The sequence below is a fragment of the Scatophagus argus genome, chromosome 5, assembly GCF_020382885.2.
Source record: "Scatophagus argus isolate fScaArg1 chromosome 5, fScaArg1.pri, whole genome shotgun sequence".
NCBI classification, from domain to species: domain Eukaryota; kingdom Metazoa; phylum Chordata; class Actinopteri; family Scatophagidae; genus Scatophagus; species Scatophagus argus.
This window is the reverse complement of record NC_058497.1, coordinates 17,205,341-17,228,870: the sequence shown is the minus strand read 5'-3', so window position 1 is coordinate 17,228,870 and position 23,530 is coordinate 17,205,341. Positions and strand designations below refer to the sequence as shown.

At 41.9% G+C, this 23,530-nt stretch overlaps 1 protein-coding gene across 1 annotated transcript; it reads right to left on the bottom strand.

The window, feature by feature from the left end:
- Positions 1 to 19,150: 19,150 nt before the first annotated feature.
- On the bottom strand, positions 19,151 to 21,798 carry LOC124059366 (ras-related protein Rap-2b). The gene is made up of 2 exons (XM_046389305.1): positions 20,897 to 21,798; positions 19,151 to 20,304 (listed from the first exon to the last, which is right to left on the bottom strand). Exon 1 carries the CDS (start codon positions 21,499 to 21,501, stop codon positions 20,950 to 20,952), a length of 552 nt encoding a protein of 183 aa, XP_046245261.1. The 5' UTR covers positions 21,502 to 21,798; the 3' UTR covers positions 19,151 to 20,304; positions 20,897 to 20,949.
- Positions 21,799 to 23,530: the final 1,732 nt, after the last annotated feature.

Genomic DNA, 23,530 nt, shown 5'->3' with positions numbered 1-23,530 from the left:
GCGAACAAAGACACTGCAGCATGAGCTCATCAGTGAAAGGAGTGAGCTCATGTCTTAACCGTTAAAGCGGTAGACCATACGACCGATTCTGATTTCGTTTTTGCAACTTCTAGGTGAAAAATAGAGCTTTGCCCTAAATCGTTCATTCACTATTTACTACATAATAAACAACAAAATAGTCTCACTTTGAGTGGTAAATCGAGATTTCTGACACTTGAGAATTTTCGCACAATCACGGACGCCTGTAGTGTCACGCAAGCAATGCTGAACAATGTGAGATATTCATGCTTCTCAAGGACTCCCAGTGCTGGTGAATGCTGCTTTTAGCTTGTCAGATAAAGAGGATTTTGCTCTGTAGTAAGTATGGGAACATGACAATGGGCTTAAAATGTAATTTTCTACAGTAAGACATTTTACAAGGAGCTTTCCTTAAGAGGCAAAAATCACAGGGCAGTTTTTGGGTTTACATGTGTGCCTAGAGGACTTTCTAGAAGACGCTATACAGCACATGGAATTCACATGGACTGATGGAACAGGAATATGGTGCACTATGGCAAACAAGAGGTGATCTTAGAGATAGCTATTACAAAATATGCTACAAGGACCTTTGCTTTCAGTTTCTGTAGCATTATTGTCATGCAATAGTGTGTCTGTTCAGTCAAAGGAGCTATCGCCTTAGATGCTAACGGCTTAATTCCTCCACTATTTGTTCCAAACAAAAGAGAGTCAGTACCACCAGAAATACAAAACTTTCCTGATATGTGCTTCATAAACCATAAAGATCAGGTTACACATCATGTACATCATGAGTACCAGAGTCGCGGTACCTGTGAAAATGGCTGTATGATGTCCTCTTTGGCTCCAAAGGAGTTTTGCCAAGTTTGAGAAAATAATCCTGTGTCATCACGGTTATCTTGAATTAGACTTGAGACTGGAAATAAAGTTTGAGGGATTGGGGAGTGTGGTTCAAAAGATGACAGAATTTAATTGGTGAAGAAAGATATTAAGCAGCATTATGGGAAATTTAGTGTGTAGTGTGGACTAAAAGGTGGGATATCTCAGTCACCGCTGACCAATGTTGGCCATTTTTCATGGATGGATGGATGGATGGATGGATGGATGGATGGATGGATGGATAGATAGATAGATAGATAGATAGATAGATAGATAGATAGATAGATAGATAGATAGATAGATAGTGTTCAGTGCAAGTCTTTCTCATCTTTATTTTTGTGTCTGTCGTTCACTCTTTTGCAGTATGAAACACAATAAAAAGCCTGAGGGTCCAGAGAACTCTAATCTATTTTTCCTGCACCTACACGCTGTGAGTCATCTCTCCACTCTCAGCTAACCTCTCCTTTATCTCCCTCTCTGTAAGGATGGCACATTGGAAGAGAGCCTCCTCTCCCAGGCGAGCTGTCTGACTGTGACCCCCGCAGACTAATGGAGCACTTCAACACAACACTTTTTCACATCTCAAACTGAATTTGAAAACTGGATGTAAAACAGGCTGCAGGGTTCTTTTTGCCTGCTGATGTCCCTGGAATGCACATAGTAATGGATTCAATACGCCCAGTGCTTAGTGTTATTTCATATTTTTATGTGTGCTTATGAAGAAAAAAACCTCAAGAAAATGTCTCTGTTGCTGAAGTACACACGCCATATCTGTGTATCACATCTGAATTTGGTAAGCAAGTCATAATGCCACATCATAGGTGGGGCTCATGCTCTCTGTAGGGCTGTCAGTCATGATAATTGTGGTCTGTTTTGCAATAAATTCATTGGCTATTCAATTAGACATTTGGAGCAACACCTGATCTTTCGTCCTGTGGGAACATCCCCACAGCTTTCCCTCAGTCCTTCTAACACACTCACATTACACACTATACAAGCAGTTATTTGCGAATCCACTTGCAAAAATGCAAATCCACCAAATGATGAAATGACAAAATTTAAAGTTCCACCATTCACGCTCTCTCTGGAGCAACACGTGGAAGTGTTTTTTTTCCTGATCTGACACTAAAAGAATTTGTCTTGCTTTCAATAATTTCTTTCTTGCTTTATGGAGAACCTTGTGGAAAGACTGTGATAAAAATGACCACTTCACAATCCCAGTGTGGATTTTATTGCTCTGTAATGCCATCACCTTACTTCCTGTTTTGCTTCTGTCATAATTACTACCTTCACCAGCTGGCTTTGTCACTTGATCACACACTTGTGATATTTGGGAACTTCCTGTAATGACAAACGCTGATGTTCTTTTTTGGAAGACAGTCCCGGCAATACATAAAAGACTGATTGTCATTTTAACATTTGTTTTTCATTTGAACAAATCAACAAGATTTAATACCATATCAGTATCTAATCAGTGAATTTTAGAGGTGTTGATATGCAGATTTTGGACACAGAAAGGATAACTAGATGTCAATTTCCCGTTTTCTCATATGACTTCTTTCATGTGTGTAAATCATGAGCCTGTATCATTACAGCACTTGAACCCGGTGACTTGGATAGAAAACAGAGCGAGGTCAGTGTGTTTGTGGGTCTGCAACAGGGTCTTCATTCACCAGAATACAATAGTGACAGCTAGTACAGCCGCCCCACTGTCCCGTCTGGTGGCCAAATGGCAGAATGCAGACTGACCTACTGTATGGCTCCTCACTCTTTACTATTTTTTGGGGCTTACACACTCATTCAGGCAAAGCACAAGAGGCTACTCAGTCCACAAGTGAGGAGAAGCATTCATTGAGGGAACACAGCGAATCTGGGAAATCATTTGGCCGGGCATTTGACAGGAGGGGAGAGGGCAAACGTTCAAACAACCCCGGACAGAAACACACACACACACACACACACACACACACACACAAACATACGTTGGAGCCGCAACATCCAGCCTGTTTCAGTTTCCTGTCAATGGCCACAATAGTATCTGCCTGCAAGCTGTGCAACCCAACCCTATCTTATCAACTGCAGGCTCAGACACAGCCACAATGCTCTGCAGCATGCGTGTGTGTGTGTGTGTGTGTGTGTGTGAGAGAGAGAGAGAGAGTTGGTGTGTGTGCCCCAGGAGGCATACAGGGGAATGAATTCACTTCACAGGAATGCACAGCTGAGTCTGGGTGTTTTTACATCAAAATACCTACTGTATGTTTTTGATAAATGGTTGCTATTTTGTTCCCATTTTTCTATTGACTCTTTAGTTTTGTTGTCTGTTTTGTTGTCTTTACTCCCCTGTTACTCTCCTGGATCCCTGGATGTAAAATGGCAATACTGACTTTAAAATTATTTGTTAAAATATTGTCTTTCTTTTCTTCTGACCTAGGACCTGATCTATTAAATGTATTTAATTATCGTAAACTTGGCTCACACATTTGAATAAAGAGACAAAATGGAAATGAAAATGAACATAAACCAAGGTTACAAAACCAAAAGAAAATTTTTGTGTTTTCCATTTCCATTTATTGGGGCCTTGCATGAGCAAAAATACTTTTATTTGCCATTCACAGTCTAAAGTAGTATGCTGTGACCTCTGTTTGGGGTCAGTTAAAGCTCAGAGAGGCTACGCTAACTGTTCACCTTGTGCAGTTGTGTTCGAGAAGCTACAACAAAAAATTACAACTGTCCTGAAGTTTTCTGCGTCATAAATGAGACAAGAAAAATAGACAACTGAAATAACAGGCATTAACCGGAGTTTCTTTTGAATTTCATGCTTGGTCAGGGCCTGAGTTGCACAGAAACACTGAAATATCAGTTGCTAGTTAGCTCACAGCTAACATACAGTGGGTACATTGGATGACTGCCGTCCAGGAGTGAAATTTGTTCAGATGATAAAAAAATGAAAAATCAAAATCATCTTTACCAGCAATTCTCAATAGATTAAGAAAAGTCATGGAATATCAGGATGATCATTTTAACTGTAAGATTTAAGAACAGCTGTCTTGCTTGCTGTTTATAGGCTTCTTTCATGCCGTATATCCCCTTGAACTGTGATGAAACTGCTAATTGTCTTCTCCCCATGTAATGTGCTTCTCTGTCACTAAAGCTGTTACATTCTTGCATCTCCATCCTGTCCTGGCTTGAATACTTGCTCTTTACCGCCTACAGATGTCTGAAAATAGACAAATAACCCGTGGGGAGCCTGATAGACACAGTCAGAGCTCTGCACCTTGAGAAACAGTAAATTGCTGTTTGCTAACCATGATACCATGGCCTCGCTTTTCATTTTTCCTAAAATGTTTTTGAGTGACTACACTGATGGGCAATTATTACACTGCCAACTCTGAAACCCAACAGAAAGAATGACAAGACAGTGGCTGAGGACTAGACAGGTTTGAAGCAAAAGCCCAAACCAAAAACACCCTCTTCTGTTTCAAGCTTGCCAGACTTGGATTTTGTGAGCAAGCCAGGAGCCAGATTTGTGCATCACATCACCTACTACTCTACAAACAATCCCTGGCCTGAAAAACTACAACAAAACCTTTTCCAATTGCTTGGTTCTTAATTGCTTGTCGCACTAGAATATGCAAATTTATATGTGTGACAGAAGAGACAGGAAATTCTGGAAAGAGCTTGACTCTTGGCCAAACAATCAAACAAAGCACAGCACGGCACTGAAATTCTCTGGAAAATGAGCAGACAGTGACTCTCATGTCCAGTAACAGCAGCGTTTAACTTAAATGGAGTGTGAGGTAAACATAAGACAACCGTTCTCCCATGCATGCAAGTACAAGTCAGTGCGAACAGACCCTCCCTACTCTTACACAGTACGACTTTTTCAAGAAGACTGTGGCTGAATTATATCACCTGTCATCTACTGACGCATCTAGTGACTCTCAGAAAGTCTCTCACCCACAAACGAACTTTGAAATCCTTAATCTCCTGTCTGGCAAAAGAAATATTTATTTCAGCAAATACAGACACTCATCATGCTGGTGAAAAAAAAAAAAAAAAGAAAAAAAAGAAGCCTAATATATTATAGTCTTACATTACAAAGCGAACACAATTATATATACCATATCGTAGGCAGGTTTATGCTGGTACATGATACCCACAAATCACTGAGTAATTATATACTGTACACAGAGGGAGTGGATGGAGATACAACAGACAAGTGCAGACAGCACCAATTAAATGCTGGTTTAAGTGTGTTGTTGTCATGGTGACTAAGCTAGTAGGCTACCTCTGAAATTCTGTTTCATATTAAATGCCGTTGCTTTTGTTCCCGTGGCCGTCTCTTTATCCCTCACCTCCCTCTGCGTGTGTCTGTCTCTCACTTCATCAATGCCCGCATCCATTCGACTGAATAATAAAAAAAAAAAAACCTTGAAAAAACAAACAAAAAAAAAAACCCAAACAGTCCCAGTTAACCAGCTTCCAAACTGCCTTGTCTCCTTCTCCACCTCTCTCTTTGTACATCTCTTTCTATTTCTCTCCCAGCTGTGCCCTCATCCATGCTACCTCATTCGACAGTTAGCAGACATGGTGGCACAAGACGCAGTGGGGGTGGAGGATTTGTGCCACGGGCGTTTACAATCTGTCTCTCCCCACATTTCTAAAGAAAACACCATGTTTTATTGTTTACCCCGGCGTTAAGAGACACCGAGGTAAGTGGTTTTATGTGATCTGTCTAATCTGAGAGAGAAAAGCTGACTAGAAGAGAAGTGTGGGAGCTTTGGAGTACTTTGATTACAGTGACCTTCCCTTTGTGTGTTGTCTCGCTCTGGTGCAAGTCTACCCAGGTATAAAACACACACGGACAGACATCCACACAGACAGGAACACGCAAACATCAAACAGGTTAACAGGTAAGGGATCTGTGCAAGTTTGAGCATCATGACATCATTTCTTCTGCCTGCCATTTTCATGCTTTGTTTAAGATTTTTTGGGATTTGGATTAATCTAACACATTAGACATCAAAACATTTGTGTTACATTAATGTGCATCATATGTAGCACAGACTTTTAAAATTAGTTGCAAGTAAATAATTCTGTTTTTTTACAGCATAGGTTCTATTTTCATAGTTTTGGTTATATTTATCAGTCTGCCAATATAATTGATGAGATCTGTCAACACACATTGTGGAATGAAAAATAAAAGCTAGTAGATAATAAGGATAGTAGTTTGAATCAGGAAGCCGATCTGTAAATTGAGACGGGTGTTTGCAAAGGTTTTTGTAATAATTTTACCTTTCTTTTTCATTCCCTCCACCAATTACGTGTTGCAGACCTGGGTTTGTTTAACATCTGTCTGATTGTCTACACAGATGTGCTCAAGACCAACCAGACATGCTTAGATTCTTGAAGCAATTTTGACTGTCATCCAGATTGTGAGTTCATTGTTCATTACACTTATTTAGCAATCACAACAGGTAGAAATGATACCAAAAATGTCCAAAATAAGGCACTTGTTGCAACATTTAAAAAATTATGATTTGTCACTTGAGTGACAAAAAAATAATGGAGGCTTAATTTTCATTGTGATCATTTACACAACCGCAGCTAGTTTTTAAAGCCCGCCAATGGAATGGAAAACCAGTGATGGCCCCCAGTACATCCAAACTACAGCACACTTTTCAAAGTGGTTAGCTGTAATCTGTAATCTTAACAATACACGGTTTGTCGTAAATGCACACTGCAACTTAAGAAAACACATACAAATAGGTAAAACACAAGCAAATGAAGAAAACAGCTTGACCAATTTGACAACATAAGCACAGCATTTAGAGCTAGAATTACCAGCTGCAGTTTACATCCATCTCTTTCTAGACTCACATAATACAAGTCGAGAAGACTTTAACACATTCAGTAACGTGAATGCTTCGCACACATCTACGCCCCCGCGGCACAGAGCGCCGAAACAATCAGCACAACTTCAAGGTGGGAAAGATTAATGTTCCCAATTCAGTATCTGACCAAATGTGAAATACTGCCATAACATCCCTTTCTAGTCCCTGAGTTATGGTGTTGAGTATTGGACAGAAAAGTGTTTTTGTAGAACATTTGAACATGTCACAGTTAAGTTGACCTTTACCTTTTGGATCTAAAATTTCATTACTTCTTCATCATTTAATCCTATTTGACATTTGTGTGAAATTTTGTTGTAATTAAAGTATGAATTCTGAAATTATGGTTAAAAGTGTGTTTTTTAGGGTCACAGTGAGGCCTTTGTCCTTTGACCAACCAGTTCTCATCAGTTCATCCCTGACTCCAAGTGGCTGTTGTTATCAAATTTGAACAAATTCCTTCAGACTGGGTGACAGAACAGACAGACAACCCAAATAGATAATTTAACTGGCATTAATATGTTGTGAAATGAGACGATACTTGTAGAGGCCAGATGTGGTTTGGCTTTCTGCTTGCAAGAGAGAGAAAAAAGTGTTTGTGCTTACCGTAGTTTGTGCTGAGGGAACTCACAGTGGCAGCAAAACCTGCTACAACCCCAACTACACCACAGCAAATACAGAAAGTTAAACTGTTGAGCCATGTTGTGTACAACCATGTACCACGCTGGTACACGACCATGCAGTGGACAGTTTTCATGCTAGGGTAACAAATGAAGACTGCAGTCTCTCTGTCTCAGCAGCGTTTTCTTCAGCTGCAGTGTGTTTGCATATGCTAAAACATGCAAGTAGGCCCTTTTATTTGTAAAGTTTATACAAGGCTTGAAATTTTTATAAACATATTAAAGTGGTGAGATGGAAAAAGAGAAAACAGCTCTTTGGACTGAGTAGTATATAGACAAACCTCTATATGGGTGGCTGGAAGTGTGGGAAGAAGGTATGAGCTGACTTCTGCATTACCGCTCAGGAAGGGCTTGATGACTCAGGTAGGCTGGGGGCAAGTTGCTTTGGAGCAAGATGGAAAAGCATGAGATGTAGACAAGTATAGGCAGGCGGGCATAAAGCAGATCAGCAAGAGAGGAGAGGAGGAGGAGGGAGAGACAGCGAGGGAGACTGACAGATGAACACAAGACAGGCCTGGTGTGTATTGCTGTTATACAACAACAGACGTGAAGGTGCAGACTAATTACAAGTACACAATACAAGTACATGATACTGGGGGTGTGCTAATTGTGTAGAGTGCGTGTGTGTGTGTATGGGGGGGGGGGGGGGTACTGGTGTCTCTGCTGTCTATGCATGTGGGATTTATCTTTGCCCAGCAGGCAGTGTTGTACCATATGGTCAACAGAATAGATTTTCCTAAAACAACACACAACCACCCATACTGAGACACAGAGACACGTAATCTAACACACGAACGCAGACATGTACACACACAAAGATGTGATGGAGAGGAAGAAGACGAAGAGAGAGACAGCGACTAATTGGTGAGCGAGAAAGAGAGCCATCTGGCCAGTCCGGACTGCTGAGATCGACAGATCACAAACCAAATAATAATAATTATGAAATAAGCTAACACTTCATCGTGTCAAGCAATGAATTTAAAATATTCGCTTACAGTTATGCAAAATGAGACAGGCGGAGGAAAAGGGAGAAGAAGGGAAAATGAGACAGCAAAATGACAATTTTTTTTTGTTAATCTCCAGACAGAAAGTTTGAAGCAGCTGAAAAGACGACAAGATGCCCCTGGATTTCCCACAAACAGCAGGCCCTCCAAGGGGGTTGGCTGGAGGTTCACTAAGCCCCCCCCCAGAGCCCATATGGTCTGGAGGCTTACACACCCTGAGATGACATGAGAAGGCAAGCCCAGAGGCTGGGAGAGGAGAAAGAAACAGGAACAAGGAGGGAAGGAAAGGGGTAGTCGGCTGGAGGCATGTTATGAGCATTCGGAGATGTGCTCTCATGTGTGACACACTCTAGGAAAGGCGTAACTAACGTGAATCCATGTGAGTGCGTGGGTTCCAGCAGCCATTTGTCTGGCTTCAAGGCTATGTGGGGAAGCTAACTCTGCAGGATATATGACATGGTGGGATTTATGCGTGTGCCTGTGTCAGGGTAAATAAATAAAGAGCAATAATGACTCCATGTCATATGATCCGTGTGCACAATGACACTAATGGTATTAGCCTGAATGAGGGACCTGCAGTGTGGCCTCCTCTCGTCCCCCACATCCCTGTGCATTGTCCCCTCCCTCTCTTCCTCTTCTCTGTTTCCTCTTCTCTGTCATCCCCAGCTTGTCGTCCACACTTTTCTCCCTCTTGTGTTCATTTGTTCCATCTTGTTTATTGATTTGTTTTAGATTGTTTTGGACAGACTTTGCAGCGATGATTAGGTCTACACACCTTCGTAATTGGATGGCATCTCATTACAGCCGACCAGTCACACACACACTCAGTGATAAACATCCCAGATATCAATCAGGGTTTTCATGATTGGAGTCAACTTGTTCCAAATTGAAAGAGGATCAAGGGAGGCAATTAAGATACTGAAGATTAGATATGCTTGTTTAAGTAATTACTCTGAGAATTTGCAGGGTTTTGTTGTTTTTGATTTGTCATTCTCTTCATACAGAAGAAATTCTTCTGCACATGGATCACAGCTTTGAAAAGAAGCTGGATAATGGATTTGCTTGGTGCGGATCCGTCCAAATGCAACAAAACAAAGGTTCACCAGTTAGTGTTGTTTGTTTAATCTGTACAAAAAACCAAGTGTAAAAAATGATCATTTATGTTTTTTCCAATGTGTTATGTGCCGCAGTATTTCTTGGGAGGGTGCAGTGACTTTCTGTCACCATGTGCACTGCCAGAAATAGACCAGTAGGCAAACTTATGACTTTGGTATTTGAGCTAAGCTAACCAGCTGCTGAAAAGAGCTTCGCATTTCCTCCACATGAGAATGGTTTCCCCTATTAGTAAAAAATGTTTTAGAACTTTTTTGAAATGCAGAACTACTCCTGTCAAGGATCAACAAGCCAGAAAACATGAAGGTGCAAGATATTTAAAAAAAAAAACAAAACCCTTGCAGCAAGCAGCTAGTTGATAGCATGGTGACTTTTCAAAACCTGAGCACATGGTCCAACAGAAGCTCATAAAGTAAATGAAGAACAATGTAAGTGACAGAGAAGTGGTGAAGATAGGCTTAAGCTTGCCCTGGGGGGGGTGGGGGGGGGGGGTGAAGTGAAGGGAAAAGGAAAAGAGCAGCACAAGGCCCGACACTGAGTCACAGTGAACAGGAAGTCTTACATGGAGACACCCTTCCTTCCTGTCAGTGCACTGATCACCAACACTGGACACCATTCAGTCTCACATCACATGACACATGTGACAAGTATTATGGTGGACAGTAGCATGCGTTGTACTTTGTGCTGTCTATAGGGATGTTGTGCTCAAGGCTATGGGTTGCCCAGTAATGTATTTTAGTAAAACTTGCTGCATCGATTCCAAGACTCTGGCTCCACATGAAGTCTGTAAGAGTGCAATCTTCTCAGGGAACAGTAGGTTTTCCCACCTTCTGCTTTTGATTTCAGTGCTTATGAAAAAAGATCTCTGGGGGGTGTATATTTTATCTATTATTGTGTTTTCTTTTGGTAAAACCCCACAGGCAGCAGGATTAAGACATACTGAAATCTCAGCGGCCAGACAGTGAATTTGAGCACACCCATTGATCAGCAAATTACTTTGTAACCAAGCACACTGTGCCAAAGGCAGAGAGGAGCAGTGAGCTCTGGATTTATGTTCAGCTCCCATCTGTTAACATGCTTTTCAGTTATCTTATTGTGCCTGTAGCCTAGCAAAATATTTGCATATGATCGCAAACTGACTGCAAATAACATTTTGACTTTTTTTTTTTTGTGAGCAGGACTGGATGTAATTTTCACAGGCAGACACTGGCTCAGTTAGATCACAATAGTAAGAGTGGGTTCTGTTTTAATGAGGAAAAAAGCAAAAAGGCCACAGTGGTCTAAAACTGGATACCGCACACAGCGTTCTGGATTCACTTCTTCTTCACGATCGTACACAATATGTTCCAAGACTTTGGCAGTGAGGGATCTGAATTGACTTTGAGAGTTATTCTGCCTTCATATTTTTCATGATTCATAACATTATTACATGTGAACATCATGTCAGCCAGACTTGTAGGCCTGACCATTTCTGGAAGTTATCTAAAATCAGACTAATAAAATCTGTTCAGCTAATTTAAATCTAAGAATAGCTTATTGTTTGTTTGAGGTTGCAAGTGTTGCAAATACATAACACAGCAAAACAAGCTAATTTAAGACATTTTGGTATATAGCATCCAAATAATGTGGTTTGTAGAGAAACACTGAATATAATCATAACTACTTGTTTACATAAAAACTCCAGAGGGCACATTTAGGTTTAACCACACCAACATAACATTACGACGTTAGCCAAATACTGACATGTAACTTGTGACTTTAATACTGTTAAAGCTTATACTTACCAGCAGTAGTGCTGCAGGATACAGAGCCCAGTGATGTGGGTCAGTAGGCTATAGATTCCCAGTGTCACAGGAGACTTCCTCTTCCACAGGATATGAGCAATTTCCTCAGAGCCTAGTCTCTCCAAAATTCCCAGAAATCATTTCAGTACAGAGGGTCATATCTGGGGTATACACAGAATCTTAAAGATAACATAAGGACAGTGTCATGTAGGGCCATTATGCTTTTGCATGTGAGAACAATGAGTAAGAGTACACGCAGGTATGTTTGTACATAATGTACCTTGTCAGCACAAAAACATCCCAATGGTTTCGGCGTAAAATGAAAGCAACTCATGTATGACTCACATCACAATAGCGCAGTGTTATGTGTTAACAGTGATTTTGCCGTAGAGGTATGAATGTTTTGGTTCTGACTACGGAACAGTCACGCTTACTTCCTGCTGCAGTGAGCGTTGGTGTGTGAGACAGATACTCGAGCATTCTGGGTGGGGCTCCTGTGTAGTTTTACAGCAAACTAAGTGAACAGTCAGTTGTGTCACACACAGATTTGTCCATACAAACTTCCCGAGGACCATATTTGGAAAACGTTTCCGCAAAGTAAATAAAAATTGCTACGACACCTGAGTTGTGTGAGTGTAGAAAATAATAATAAAAAGATTACATAAAAAAATAAAAAAGATATAAAAACAATCTATTTTTCTTCACATGGTTAATGGTTTTTCAAACTTCACAAACTTTATCAGTGTTTTTTTTTTTTTAAATTATTTTAGGGGCAACGTTTACAATAGTATTGCACGTATTGAATGCAAAAATCCAAATAAGAATTGTCTGAGTTTAGAAATTAGGTCACAGATTCTGAAGAAAAACAATTTTCCATTTCCTTGACACAGCGCGGGATAATTTGTATCTGGCTCATTTAAAAACGACACGAGCCTTTTTCGGAACCAGTGGGATTTTTTGCCATGTGGATGAGCTAATTATTTGCTTTTGGTAATGAAAGTTATGAACATGACTTACTGGCATTATTGAAGCCGTTAATACCACATGTTGGGGTTGAACATGTGGGAGATATCCTTAATAATTGTCTCTGGCAAATGACGGGAACATAAGGACATGATGATATCCTCGGAGCTCACATATACGAGGTAGTCAGACAAACTCCTCACTTTACATGAAAAACTTCAACTCTTCTTTTTGTGGTTTCTCTCTCCTACATGTTTCTTTTTCTTTCCCCTCCAGGTTATAAAAGAGATGTTGCATAACCCTGCCTCGGGAGAAATGTTTGATGACGAATCTGGACTCATAACTGGGGGAAGGAAAGAGGCAGACAAACAGAGACAGAAGAGGAGTAAATAGCTAGATAAACCTGCCCTGATGGTCACATGGCAGCTATCTAAAAAACCTCTTCAGTTCTCACCCTACCAAAGAAAATAAACACTCTGGAACTGGAAAGCCACAATGTGGCATATCCCTAGAAAGGCGCAACAAACTGAGTTGGAAGACAGAGGTGGTGGTAATCACAGAATATAGAGTAATGATGAGAACAGTCAGAAACTCAGAGGGGGGGTGATGGAATGAGAAAAAGAAATGGGATTGAAAATGGGGGGAGGAAGGTCACGGGTGTCACGGCATGTTAGTCAGAATGCTGAAATTGCCATGGCGACAGGAGGGCAACACCAGAGTCGTGGGAGGCAGTCACATGACCCAGCATCAGGCCCTGGAGGAGGATGCCACAAACCCTCTTGTGACCACAGATCTACCAGATGGGGGGATGGAAAGGAAAAGAGGGCAGGAAGATTTACAGATGTGTTCAATGCTGAACAAAAATCGATGTAGGATCAGTTTTGTTTGTTTTACATCAAGGAGGACTATGGAAGCAGGATAATGTAGTGAGCGAAGACAGATTTCTGTCACCAGAAGGCCAAGGTTCATGCCTCACTAACATCAAGCATCCTGTTCCGCTGTAGCACCCCATACCCGTTTGTTGTTTCCTTTTGTTTCCGTTTGTTGTTGAAATAATGATATCATTTACTAGGTGGAGATTCACTCGTCGTTAAATTAAAATTGCTTGCAGCACAGAAACTGGTTCTTACGCAGATATTCAGTCAAATATTTACACCCAGAATCTGGCAATCCTACTGCGCGACAAGTGGGGTACATCCTGTTTGTCACAAGACGGACACGCAAGCTGTTTTCACACGCGTTGCCCTTTTAAACATCCAGCACAAAGCAGGAAAACTGTCCGTGACATAAGCGTCCTCAACTACAGGGAATATTCCTTACGGTTTAGGCGAGGGGTGGGCCCCGCGTACAGCATACAGGAGGAGGTGGAGGACTAATTCGTAATGATGAGTGTTGTTGCATTGATATCAATACCACATATGTACTTTAAAGCTGGCATGGTAAAGTCTGTTTCACCGCACACTGTGGGAGGAAGCTGGAGCAACCAGAGGAAAGAACATGTTTCGCTCCACAAGGAAAGGCTGCAGCCAACCGGCAAGTTCAAAGGCAGACCTTTCTTGCTGTGAGGCGACGGCACAGCGCCAACGAACCAGCTGACAGTGCTAACATATGGTTGCTAACTTGCCTTTTTTTGACTTAAGAATAAACTTTGATTTTACACACAAAATGTTGTTCAAGATTAACTGGGAACATTTTAAGCCCAGTACGGTTAATAAGCAAAAAAAAACAAAAAACAAAACAATCAAGTAGTTCACATAATCAGACGTTTAGCATTGATTCTAAACTGAAACACATTCTGAAGCTGAAACACATCTACATTTACAAAAAGAAATTTGCTCCACTGCTGCCTTAAAGCTCTTATTTCAAGAAGTTGTTTACAACTTAGGGCACATTACTAAAGTCTATACTCGTTTAGACATGTCTAAAGTTTTCAGAGGTGCAACCCAATTTAGCAAAGCACTTGTTTGAAACCAAATAGTAGTTTTTTGAAATCTTAGAAAGGACTTAAAACACAAACTTCATAATGGACTTACAAATAACTGGTACAAAGATCCAGAGATGTTGTTTTCTTACTAACTGTGCCCTGTGGAGGTGGCAGTGGTTAGTGGGTGTGGGTATTATTATATCAGGGGGAAAAGAAAAATGCCCCTGGACATTATCACAACCAATAGTTTAAAACCTCTAACTCTTTTGTGGTTTCTCTCAAACCTTCGCATAAATTGCACAGTCAGGTCCAAATGATGTCGTTCTCCCTTTCCGTATGTGACCTAACACACAACTTTTTAACAACTGATGTGGGCTTATGATCAAATGGTGAAACAAACAAACTACAAGGAAACATTCAAGGCCATTCCCTTCTTGTAAGTCTGTCGACGGGGAAGCCAGCTTGTCATCCATGTGACAAACCACACCCAAACCTCAGGAGCTACATCTGAAGCAGCCCGACACCGACACCGAGTGCCGTGCCGGGCTCACCCGGTGAAGAAGATAACACCACGATGTCACTCATTGGAGATCTTAACATCCTGCGTGTTTGAGAATTTAACCAGGCAGCTCAAGATACCAATTATATTTATTTAATTATACCTACAGCAAGATCAAATTGCAGTCTGCCATGCCTACACATGCTTAATGACCTGATTTTTTCCCCCTCCATCATAATTAAAACACTGATTGTTACTGAGCTAAATTACAAATTGGGTCCTTAAGCGTTACTTGTCCTCACTGACACCAGTGAACAAAAACTATTAATCCACACAAGAGACGTGGCGAGTAACTAGCCCTGTCTGACTGGCTCATTTGGCCTAGTTTCCTTTTTGAGTTTGAGCTCTGGTGTGAACCAAGGCAACTGTGCTATGATTATCTAAAGATGGTATAAAGAGCAGTTTGACTGTGTGCCCAGTGGGATCCATCTTGTGACACAGTGGGGCGGTGTCTGGAGGCCTGTTTAGGCAAACCCTGCACTCTCTCTTCATTCTTTTATCCGAGCTACTCTGTGTTTCTTTCTCCACCTTTGTTGTAGCTTATTTAGCACTCTGTCAGAGTTGTGATCTGGAAGGAGAAGACATGGTAAACTAGGAAAAAAAAAATTCCAATCAGACATCAAGGGCCATGAAAATAACCATAAAGAACACATAAATAGCACCCCTCGTCATATCATAAACTTTCTCCCCCTGGTTCCATTTCTCTCTTAGGGTTCAGGCTAAAGACATGTCCAGGCATTACAGCTGACGGAATGACAGGAATGAGAGGAATTCCGGGGCATTCCCATGTCGACACAGTCAGCTCTAAGTGAGAAGGCCACTCCCTGATTTACAGAGAGCACTCAGTGAGGAAACTAATGGATGATCAGTCATGACTCTTACTCTCAAGTAACCCTCAATATGTTTACTCTAGTCCAGTAGACATACACAAAGAGAAATCCAGAGCCCACAGAGAGGTACAGTAGTGATCCAAAACTACTGTAATAAATATAATGGATCTAACTTTCCCAAGCAAAATTTACATATTTGAAGATCTCCCAGAATGCACAACCAATTGCATGAGAAGACATCACAGTTCAAGGATCAGTGCGGTCAAACAATGTGACATGCTAGCTTGGAATAAGCAATATCTGTGTTATAAGGAAAGTGTCATGCTCTGCTGCTTGTGTCTGGACAAAGTCTCAGTGTCGGAATGCTGCAGCAATCTAAACTGCAGCGGGTTTAAATGTGTGAACGAAGGAAGAGAAAAAACAAAGCTCAGTCAGGCCTCTAGGGAAGACTAACAAGGAGTGAATGGTCATTCCCGTGTTGTTATGGTAATGCGCAATTCAAAAAGAAACGACGGTGACACACACTATAAAATTAACAACACTGCCGTAACTATATGCAAGCCCCTGTCAGATGCATTTTTAGGTTTAAATCTTGTAGGGAAACAAAGAAAGGCTAATAAGAGTCAAAACCATTTCAGGGAGCATACTGTCCTCCACAGATACAGTACATAACAAGAACATCTGCCAAGAAAGAAAAACAAAAACCGCACTCTTGAACACAACAGAGCCTCAAAAATAGCATGATGACGCTGGAAGGGAAAGAGAAGTCTGTAATTCAGCAAGGGGCCTATATAGTGATTAAGTTGCATGTAAAAAAAAAAAAAAATGCAAACACACACCACCCACTCTCACTGGCTCTGTTGCAACACTTCCTGTCAGAGCAACAACTTCCAACAGCAAAAAAAAAAAAAAAAAAAAATGCATCCGTGCACCAAACAACACACCCTTATCTTAATCGCTTAGAAATCAATACTTGTAACCAATGAAGGGAAGTTGTTTATCTAGGGATCTGAAATGTGCTTCTGCACTTCTCTTTACGCAGCAGAAATTAGCTTTAAGGGTGTAATCACACTTCCCATCACGAGCTAAGAAAATATATGTTTGTGGTGACTGAGAGAAATATGATCAAACAGACCGACACCCTCTTCTCTTACAGTCACCATACCAGCAGCGACACAACTCCCATAGGTCACGAGGCCACCCCGAGCAGCCATACCACATCCCAACCCCCCTTAACCATGGCAACCACATCACATGACCATCTCCCATGACCAGCAACCACTGACAAGCAGGGCCGTCAGTAAACCTGAGCACCACGGATTTCCTGTTGGCTGCAACTGAAAGTAACAGATTAATTAAATTTCTTTAAACAATGACAACTTTGCAATTCAAATTTACAAAAATGTGGCTGCAAGACAGTGAAACATAATAACCAAAAGGCTGAAACTAATGAAACTAACAATCACAATGAAATAAAACTGGTGGTGGTGGTGGTGGGAGAGGGCAGGACCTTTTACCTTCTTGCTCCTTAAAAAGAGAAAGATAAAAATGAAACAGGAACTTGACAAGCCCATATCTCTCAAAAGGGCAAATTCTTCTGCTGTCAGATGTTTATACCACAGCAAGAGACTGAAGCTGTGCAGCAGTCAAAGATGGGGGGGTGGGGGGTGTACATTTACATTATCTGGGGCAAAGTTGTAATAACCGCTCGCTCTCATCCACCACCACCACCAATTCAACTGTATTATTTTAAGGCCAAGTTCAGCTTCAGCGCTGCTCGTGTCTAATCACACAATCTATATCAAGGCCCCGGAGGATAAGTACCATTAGCTTTGACTTTGCATAGACAGCACGATTGTGAACCCCACGGCTTGTGGCGGATGTAAGGACGATCTGAAGCCTGCATTCAACAGTCGCACGTACACAAAGCACAGAATGCTGAAACCAAAACCAAATCTGAAGGTGGAAAGCTGCTGGGAATAATTAAATCTAATTATTTCAACAAAGTTCAGTAAAACACTATTGTGCTGATGGAATATGTTATCTTTTTTGCGAATTCTGGTATCTAAATTTAAGATTTGATTGGTCATTTTACGTGTGCTTTAGCATACGTTTACTATATTGTTGTCCAAATCAATATAAAAATAGTCGTATTAATATCTCAATATTGATTTCAACCATATTGCACTGTTCGATAACACCTGTTGGATATGATATTCACGCTGAACTGCACTCTCGCACAGCCCTGTACACCAACCTCCCCTGTGGCCCACAGTCACGTAGTGCAGGCAAAGCCAAATAATACATACGATACCACTGCTTAGACTGGCTTACAGGCACAGAAAATCAGGCCTACACATGGTGGTCTGATCCTGCGCAGGACAGCGGCATCCAGACCGCTACAGCACATACCATAACACAGCACATTTAGAGTACAGCCTGAAGACCAGCACATATCTGCTCTCAAAAAGACTGGGTTCTGTGTGAAGTTTGTCTTGTGTGTGTGTGTTTACCCTCCCCTCAAGCCATAACGCGGTCCACCAGCCAGCCGGGGCTAGGTAATCCCTGTAGGTAAACAGAAGAAGAGCGGGGGCCTGCTCACTCATACTAGCCTCTCCACATCACAGCACTACACCCACACACACACGCTGCACCCAGGCTGAAGCTCTGGTCTGAAACACTATTACACCCACGCAGTTAAAAGAGACATTTCTCTGGAGCTGCATAGCCTGGCCTTGTCTGTTAATGCATGCGAGGATGATGGAATAGATAGAGGTGCTTTCATCATGATCACATGTTGCAGGTGAAGACGGATATGATTCAGGAGCGAAAAGTTTTATCACAGTAATCTTTACACAAATTCGTGCTGTTCAGGGACCCAGCATACACTTCAATAGAATGAAAATAACCATGCTTGGATTACCAGGTCATGTCAACACTCAATCTCAGACTGATAGAGATGAGTTACTCATCCCTTTTTAAAATTAGTCACACCACGCGTACACATCAGTCTGTTCTGCTTTCGGTTTTTGATTTTGCACATGCACCGTCACAGTGGCCTCAGTGTTAACCACACAGAGAGTTTCGTGTTTAAAAGAGAAAAAAAAGAAAAACATCGCTAGGTAGCAGTAGGAAAATTTGATTTTTGGGGCAACAGAAAAATGAATTTCACAGCATGCAATAAGGCCTCCATTACGGCACCCAGTGAGTCTGTCAAAAACTCATTTTCCTGTTTCCTCTACTATCAAACACCCCATTTAAGTTTCGGTTTTGGGGAAGGTCACATTACTTCAAAACACAACTGAATATTTACTTTTTGAGCTACTGTGTAACTGTGAGCATTCGAGTGATCCAGTTATTTGTGTGCATTCAAACATACTGTTTAAGCAGTGACAAGCTCGTGTACAAACTGCCCATGACAACTTTGTTTAGACTCAGCAAACTGGTAATTAGCCATTGTGGTGAACGCTGAAACGAGGAGACGTCAACAAAGAGAAACACAGCCTGGTTTCTTTTTTTAAAAATGCCATTTGTATTAAAAGTCTTGTTTTTTTTTTTCTTTTTTCTTTAAAACAGACAGCCCACTGTTAAAAGGCTGTTCTGACATTAAACTTACAATCAGGTTAGATTTGTCAATGGTACATCATCACATTTCCTGTTAAAAACAACAAAATAAACAGAACAAAAAGAATTTGATTTAAATGGTCTGGAAGGTAAGCGTCTGTGTTGTAATCACGTCTAAGGGGTTCCAGTACCTGTGCATTTCAAGATATAAGTTTGGCCAGACTAAGCAGACATGGCAAAAATGAACACCTTAGACTTCAAAAAGGCCAAAGTAAAACATACAGAAAACTGCCATTCCATTAACAAAAAGCCTGTAGTAGTTTTTTTTGTTTTTCAGCATCCACCCCTACGAGATTATCCAGAAGAACAGTTCACTGAATTGTGGATTGCCATGTTGAAAGGTTCTTTTGGTGATACATGTAGGTTGGCACTAAATCTGAACAGCTGATTTGTTTTGGAAAGGCACTCGACACAGGGGCGATCGGGTCACCGTCCCCATGTCACTTCAGTTGAGGTCCTCTTGCACACCGAAGAGGAGATTAAGGAAAGGAAAAAAAAAAGTGGCACTCATCACGTTTACTCCACCAGCAGAAAAGTGGTGTCATTTTCTTTTGACTTTGGAAAAAAAATAAAATAAAATATGATTTGGAGTGTTGTGGAGCATTGCTCCAAAACTGGTTGGGCAGAGGTTATCACCCAAATCTTTACCTGCCCCAGACTGTGCAGTTACTTAACAAAATATACTCTCTCTCTCTCTGTCTTCTTCTTATACAGAAATATCCATTTATGAGTGTCTCTAAGTGTTGCCCTCCATATCTTTTCCATTGGGGTTTAGCTCCAGTTGTGGAGTACAGTTGGAACTGGTGAGGGGGGGAGAAGTGTTGCTGAAACTCTGGATCCGACATCAACGGTGGACACTGATCGTGCAGCAAAGATACTCCAACCGAGCAGAATTCCTGAAGAGTGGACCCCTCCCTCCGTCTCTGTTGCTCCCCTCCTCCTCCTCTCGTCCCCCTGTAGCATTCCTCCCTGAATTTTCCTCCAAGGCCAGGGTGAGACACGAAGAAGAGCTCAACAGTACACACTTGCTGCAACACACTGCCACAAACAAGACACAAAAGTGAATCATGGGTGAACTCCAGTGACGTCTTAGAAAAGATAAAGAGAAGTGCACTTGTTTGAGGGCTAGTTTTGTGTTTAGCTCAACAAAAAAAAAATATCAACTTGCATGATCCCTGAATGTAGGCCATAGAAAAACTCTGGAACTTCCCAATTCGCGTTAACCTCACTGTGGAAAATACCACTTGCGTAGTTGTTTAATAACACCACACATTAGGAGTACAGATTCAAACACTAACTTTCTAAACTTCATTAAGTCAGCCATATCCTGCCCCTCCAGTTCTGCAAATGAGTCACACACATCCCCAGTCTGCTTAGCAAAACAATATACTGCAAGTGTCCCACTGCAGGTCCCCAGTGAAAATCAAGACTGAGCTCATATGAAGGAGACCTGACAACAAACTAAAGGCAAAACTTTAAAACGAGGCCAAGTTATGCACACATCCGGTATTCTCTTCACCACGTTATACTTAACATGGAGCTGTGCTAAGAAAGAATTTCATTAACGTCTTTAAGGAAATGCTGGTTATACACTGTCTACGTTTTCAGTGTGTATGGTGTCTCAACTTACCATTGCAAACTTAAAACCGAGCAAAGGATAAAACTTTATTGTTGTCCTTTTTCTTAAAGAATGACACAAGACGAACAGCACTGGTCGTCGCCATTTGGTGTTGAGGCATAGTTCATCTGTCGGACTATCTCTGCAAACAGTTCGTCCACCGACGTTTTATTTTTGGCTGAAGTTTCCATGAACGGGCAGTTCCAGTCGTCCGCCAGTGCCTTCCCCTCACCGGACGAGACCTCCCTTTCCCCCTCCAGGTCCACTTTGTTTCCAACCAGAATCATGGGCACTCTCTCGTACCTTTTCACCCGAATGATCTGATCCCTCATCGGTTTGATATCCTGGAAGCTCTGCTGGTTCACCAGGCTGTAGACCAGGATGAAACCCTGCCCGTTTTTGATGTACAGGTCTCGCATGGAGGCGAACTGCTCGGTCCCCGCCGTGTCCAGGATCTCCAGGACGGACGGAGAGGAGTCCACCTCGATCTCTTTCCTGTAGAAATCCTCTATCGTGGGGTCGTATTTCTCTATGAAGGACCCCGTCACGAACTGGACGGTTAGTGCCGATTTACCGACCCCTCCAGACCCGAGAACCACTACTTTGTACTCTCTCATGGTTCCCAAAACAGCCGACACTCCTGCTTCCTCTCCGCTGTGAACCCGCTAGCCGCCCTGCTGGGTTTCAAACCGCTCACCGTTGCGCCTCCACCAGCAGTTTTGTACGGGCTCCGATCGGTGGATACGGGGCGTGGCCGTCAACTATCGCCGTTCAGGACGTAAATACGGTTGTTTCGGACCCACGCTTAGCATTGGTATTGTAGCATGTTGAGTTCCCGACGACAGCCCAGCCGGTTCTTGAGCAAGCTTCCCCAGTTTTCGTTCAAGTAGCCACGGTGCGCCCGTTGCTCTCTTAGGCGGAACCAAGTCACCCGCAACGGAAAACTACCACTTCCGTTGCTCGCTTCCAAAATAAAGTGCAACGGCGTAATCGGTCCCGCAAAGCCAATCCAATTACCCTTTCCCTGTTTGTTTAATAAAACAATTCACACACAATTTTCCTATAACATATTTTTATATGTATTTCTATCGCTAATTATTATTTAATATATAACAACTTATATCCTCCTGAAAGTGAAGTATGTGATATCCGGTGTAGTTCTTGCTAACTTGACGCCATGAACTCTTTGCTTCCTGCCCACACTCAGCACGCAGTCTGCGTCTCACGTCACTCAAACGCTCTTGGTGTTAGTTAAAGGTGCAGTGCGGCTGTTATCGCACAGTCAGCGCGGCTGCTTACCCCCCAGCACCCACGCAGACCTGCCACACCTTAGTTTCGACATCACTGATCCCTGAGCTTACTACAGCTTGACTCATTCTCATACAGCTTACTGGAAATGCCTATCTAACTGCGGTCAACTTATTGCTTCAGGCCCAAACGCAGTGTGGGTATGAGGTGTTCTTCACCTCCTAAACTCTGGGCTCATCACATGAGTTTCAGTATCTCCAAAGATACTGAGTAAGTCAAGCTGAATTACCAAAGGGGGGAAAAAATGCAGACAACTCATATTCATCATATTATTTCCAAATGTAAGGGGTCTACATGTTGCTCAAAAATATCAGCACACCTGAATGACATAACACAGTGAATAGGAAGTGACTCATATCAGCAGTCCTGTTAAGCATAACCCCACATGTGACACAGTATAAGGTTCTGTATCATGTTCTGGCACGCCTGTTCCTATTTTGTTTTGCGTGCAACCCAGTATCTGATTAATTTTTATTACCTTGTTGACTGATATGGGCCATTGAGCTTCTTTTTCTATTGTCAGTCAGATCAATAAGTGAACTGCATGCAGACTTACCGGGAAGAGAAGTTGTCTGTTTGTTTCTCAAACATGTTCTGAATCTGGAAGTTACCATGACTCATGGTTTGTGGTATCATCTTTAATCCAAGAGCAAACCAGGCTTGTAATGAAGTCAATTATTAAAGTCATCACATTTCTCTCATTATCTGTTCATATGGGTGTGTATAAGCTCATCATTATATCCTTTTGCAAATCGTGAAATAACCCCTGTTTCCAATCAATGGCTGTCAGCACAGCGCAGTGATGATTAAACCACAGTCGTGACCTCATCACCTTGAGGGATAGCTGGGAAAACTCTGCTGGATCAATAGAGTTTTAATTCATCCACAAATCACCAACGGCAATACATCTCACACACACACACACTCATGAAGTGCAGTTAGACCTGTGAAAGGAGAAGCAACTGTGAGTTAGTATGTGCTGTATCCCCGTGAGTGTCGAAGCTCGAATAATAACTCCATCACACAGATGGAACAGATGGAGGCATGTGCACATGCAAAACACTCATAAACATCAAGAGGATTTTGTCACAGGTTTGGTCTTCAGATGGCAGTAGGTGAAACATGTGGATTGGCCTGTCATGTGGGCTTCTCAAAGTGGCCTGCAGCCAGCCCCTCCCCAAGTGCCATTAAGAAACAACAAGTCAAAGCCTATATGAAGACGATCAGTGCTCTCCCCCCACTGGGGAGTGAAAGTAATGTGACCTCGAGCCTTGTGATGTAGACTGTCACATCTGTGAGAATGATCACCCTGAATGCAAAACCAGGCCATCCTGTCAG